At 39.7% G+C, this 4,613-nt stretch overlaps 1 protein-coding gene across 1 annotated transcript in view; it reads right to left on the reverse strand.

Annotated features, from left to right (window-relative positions):
• The window catches only part of LOC105556820, a 4,200-nt gene extending 2,522 nt beyond the window's left edge, over positions 1–1,678 (reverse strand). Inside the window, exon 1 of the mRNA XM_012003931.1 lies at positions 1,469–1,678. Coding sequence (XP_011859321.1) covers positions 1,469–1,678 — 210 coding nt within the window. The remainder of the gene's footprint in view (positions 1–1,468) is intronic.
• Between the last annotated feature and the right edge of the window lie 2,935 nt (positions 1,679–4,613).

Genomic DNA, 4,613 nt, shown 5'->3' on the forward strand with positions numbered 1-4,613 from the left:
TTTTTGGGTTGTTCTTGGTCGATTGCGCACCATTTTGCTGAATAACGAAAGCAATAACAAAAATGGTGATTTTCAAGTTTGCACCATATTGCCCCGAACCGAATGCACCACATTGCCCCGAAGCACTTTTGTCACGTCAAATTCGGCTTCTCGGTAAAAATCGAAATAATCGCCAAAACAACACAAGATTCGTGTTAAGCGGGAAATTTCACTCAAGAAAATACTCACCTGATATTTTTTTTACGTGGAAATAATATTTTTCCTGATGCAACGAAATGAAACATTTATCCTTCCGCCAACAAGTGTTTTGCAAATGAAGCAGTAATTTTTATGACAGATGTACGAAGGTGGCTGCAATGACTTGCATGAGCATCGTCGGTCACCACGCACCTACCATATCGATGGCAAGCAATTTGTTCTATTCGTTCAGTTGGTACTGCCAATGCACCACATTACCCCGTGCACCACATTACCCCGTTCTACTCTATATATGATTTTCATATGATTTAATACTACCTTATACGATTTAATTCTTTTATGTATACGATTTAATGCGATCCTATATGTTTTTACATGAGTTTTATATATGATTTAGAAGCATTTAGTGCTTCTCGTTGAAACGGACATAAGCCCCTGTAAGCATTAAGCAAGGGCTGCCATTTTGCGCTCTTCATTAAGACGGACATAAGCCCTTATAACCCCAGTAAAAACGGTCATAAGCCTACATAAGGGCAGCCATTTTTTGTCATGGTACGTCACGTTCGTACGTCACGACCTGCCATTTTGCCATAAGCCTTATGAGCCCAGTACGGAATAGTAAAACCGTCTAGATTTAACGGAAATAGAAGCAACTGCTTTTCTTTTATATAATATTCAGTTAAGATACTACTTATGGTTATATTATGTTAAACTCTTAACAATTTATATTCTATGTATATCCTTATTTTTATTGAATACCTTTATGAATATCTCTACAATTTTTAGAAGCATTTTATTGTATTTTTGTAGGATGTATTGAGGCTGTGTATGAATAAATGCTGCCACTTCACAACAATATATTCGTATAATTAACAAACGAGTACAAAAATGGTTCTTGCGTCCGCACTCCAAGGCGGTCGACAGACGAGAGCGATAGTCAGCGGTGCGCAAGGCGCTAGCTTCACGCAGTGCGTACTCGCTGACAATGAGTTGCGCTATCAATCAGAGAGATAGCGCTACGCGTATCATTAGGCTAGTCTAGATTATTATATTTACCGTACTACAACACGCCTCCTTAAATTTATAATCTAGATCTTAGCATTAACATTCTTTGACATTCTTTAACGTTCCATTGTTCGCGTTTCATTCTGTCTTACTTTTGTTCATAACTTCAGATCAATCTTAATGCTTTTCTATTCTTAATAAACTTTGCTTTGTCTAAACCTTTTGTTAGTATATCAGCTATATTATTGCACGAATCGATTTTTACAATGTCAATAGTACCGTCCTCATACTTCTCATTTATATAATGGTACTGCACCTCTATGTGCTTCGAATTCTTGGTGAGATTACCAAACTTAGCAATCGCTATTGCTCCTGAATTATCTTCATACACTTTTATCGCGCTCTCGAAGTTTACGTCGAATGATTCTCTCAACAAATTTTGAATGAACAATAGTTCTGTTACTGCTTCGGACATAGCCGTATATTCAGCAAAAGTTGAGCATTTCGTTACCGTACTTTGTTTGTGTGTTTTCCAATAGATTAGATTTCCGAACAATCGTATAACAAAGCCTGTTGTTGATTTTCTATCCACGTTATCTCCAGCGTAATCAGAATCTACCATACAATCTAATATATCGCTTTCTAAATTATAATAATACGTCAATTTTAAGGTTTTCGTTTTTACTAAATATTTCAATATTCTCATCGCATACTTAAAATGCGTTTCATCGTAACAACCTTGATAACGACTTAAATAGTTTACACTGTATGAAATATCTGGCCTCGTGCCTGTACTAATATATAGTAATTCTCCTATTAAATTTTTATATTTGATACGTTCGTCTATTTCATTCGCTTGATCTAACTTCAGATTGGTCTCTATGGGGGCTGGTTAGCCCGTTGTCGTTTGCGCAGAAGGAAATGTTCGCTCGCTGGTGGAGGATCGCAGTAGTGAGGTCCGCTTATAGACGAGAGTGAGATATGTGAATAGAGATATATTTACAGATATGTACAAGTACATACAGTGTTTGTTTTAGATCGAGTTTGTGCGCCTTGCGGCGCGTTGCAAAAATATATCTACCGAGAAGCGCGGTAGTTTAGATTACGCTCTCGGTAAGATATGTGAGGGGCCGTAATGGTCACCCTAATAGGACCGTATGGGCACTCCGGTTCCGGCTCGGATTCAGATTCGCTCGTAGTCCAGCCTTTGGTTTGCGTGCTTTGCGAGCGTACTTCCGCGGCTGCGGTCTGCGTCGTCTGACACCTTCCCGTGCGTGGTGGAGATCGCGGCGACGGTGGCAACGGCGAGACCGGAGAGAACAGGCGCGCTTGTATGTAACGTGGGCTGGTGAAGCGCCGCACGCGTAGATCCCACGGGCTTATGAAGATCCGCGGTGGTCGCGTTAAGCGAGGTGGAGAGAGCTCGATCTTGTGTAGCTGCCACGGCCGGTACTCGATGCAGCGTAGGTGTGGTCAGCCTCGTCGAGTCGTTGTCTCTGCTGGCACTGGATCGGGAGTCGCCGCTCCGCTCTCTGTAGGCTCTGCCGCAGCTCCGTTCTCTGTAGGATCCGCCGACTGCTTTGGTCCCTCGTCGGATGGTACGATCTCGCTGACTGCTCTCGGTAGATCCTCGGTGTTGGTCTCGTCGCAGGAAGGCACTCCGTCTGCTGGTTCCGCTCGGGGTTGTCTCCTCGGCGTAACAACTGCTCGCGGCTTGCTGGTGCGCATGAGTCCTCGATACGTCACTAGGAATTATCTTTGGAGTCGATTCGCAGAGTTGGCTTATCTCCGCTCCCTTTTATACTGTAGTTCACCGTTTTTCAATTCCGAGAATGTTATTGTTTTCATGCGGCTTCTAGCGGTGTCTCGTGGAGTTTTGCTCCGGGGGTGTCTCCCTCGGATTGAATGTTTTCGCGCGCGTCGCGCGCGCGGTCGCGAGTTGTATTGTGGTGGCCGTGTTGCCGTTCCGTAGGGGCGCCTACGGCCGCCACAGTCTCCATTGGAGTGTCGTACAATTTCGCCTTTTCAAGATTGTATTTCTTGGCCAAAGATTCAATATACTTGGTCTGGCTTAAAGCCATCATGCCTCTATCATCACTATAGTCAATATCTATTCCAATATAATGCCCAATTTTTCCAAGGTCTTTCATGACGAATTTTACCATTAAACTTTTCTTGATTTCATTAATTTCATCCTTATCTTTACAGCATATCAATAGATCATCAACAAACACTAAAATATATATTGGATCTTTGCCAGAATTGTTCACATATAGACAGTAATCATAGTTACTTCTCTCAAAATTCAGTCCTTTTACATATTCGTTAAAGCACTCGTACCATGCTCTCGGGCTTTCTCTAAGTCCATACAATGCCTTTTGCAATTTCAACACTTTGTTCGCACCTATTTCGTAACCTTTTGGTACATTTATATACACTTCAGATTTCACACTTCCATTTAAAAATGCCGTCTCGACATCCATTTGATCAATAAACAACTTATTTTTACAACTATAAGATAATAAAATTTTTAGCGTTTGCATTTTGCCTACTGGTGAATAAACATTTTCAATATACTCTTTCTGTTGGAAGCCTCTAACTACTAGTCTAGCTTTATAAGTGTTAGCATTTTTCCTTTTGTAAATCCATTTAACATCAATAATTTCTTTATCTTCGGGTCTGTCTACAATTGTCCAAGTATTATTTTTAACTAAACTTTTTAATTCGGAATTCATTGCCTTTTGCCACTCTTTACTGTCGCTAGAGTTCAACGCCTCCTCAAATGTACTGGGAGTATTAGCATTTACATAATTTACATAAATAAAATGTGAGATTGGGTTTCCAAATCTACTCACAGGACTTTTCTTTCTTTCAGATTCTCTTTTTACTGGTAAATTGTCTAGACTGATACTTGGCAGGTTATCGACATTTTCATTATTATTTGTTTGTCTATTATCAGTTACGTTAATTAATTCTTCATCAGATATTTTGCTTTCAGACCTCTTAATTTCATCGTTTTCATATTCAGATTCACTTTCCTCATTTTCTCTATCTTTATCATCATCAGATTTTTCTAGGCAAATTAACTTTACATTTTCTTCAACAACTTGAACATGCCTCGCATTGATTACTCTGTTATTGACTAGGACTCTATACCCATTTTCTGTGTAGCCTACTAAAACTCCTAATTCTGCTTTATTGTCCCATTTACTTTTTCTGAGAACTTCTGGAACTCTAACAAATACTCTACTTCCATAAATTTTTAAATGTTCAACATTAGGTTTTTTATCAAAAAATATTTCATATGGAGTTTTATTCTCCTGTGTATTAGCAATTGTTCTATTCTTTAAGTACGCCACTGCTTTTATTACTTCTGGCCAATAACACCTATGTATTCTAGCCTCTCTGAT

This window comes from Vollenhovia emeryi, unplaced genomic scaffold, assembly GCF_000949405.1.
Source record: "Vollenhovia emeryi isolate VEMERY1.0 unplaced genomic scaffold, V.emery_V1.0 DF939759.1, whole genome shotgun sequence".
Lineage (NCBI taxonomy): Eukaryota > Metazoa > Arthropoda > Insecta > Hymenoptera > Formicidae > Vollenhovia > Vollenhovia emeryi.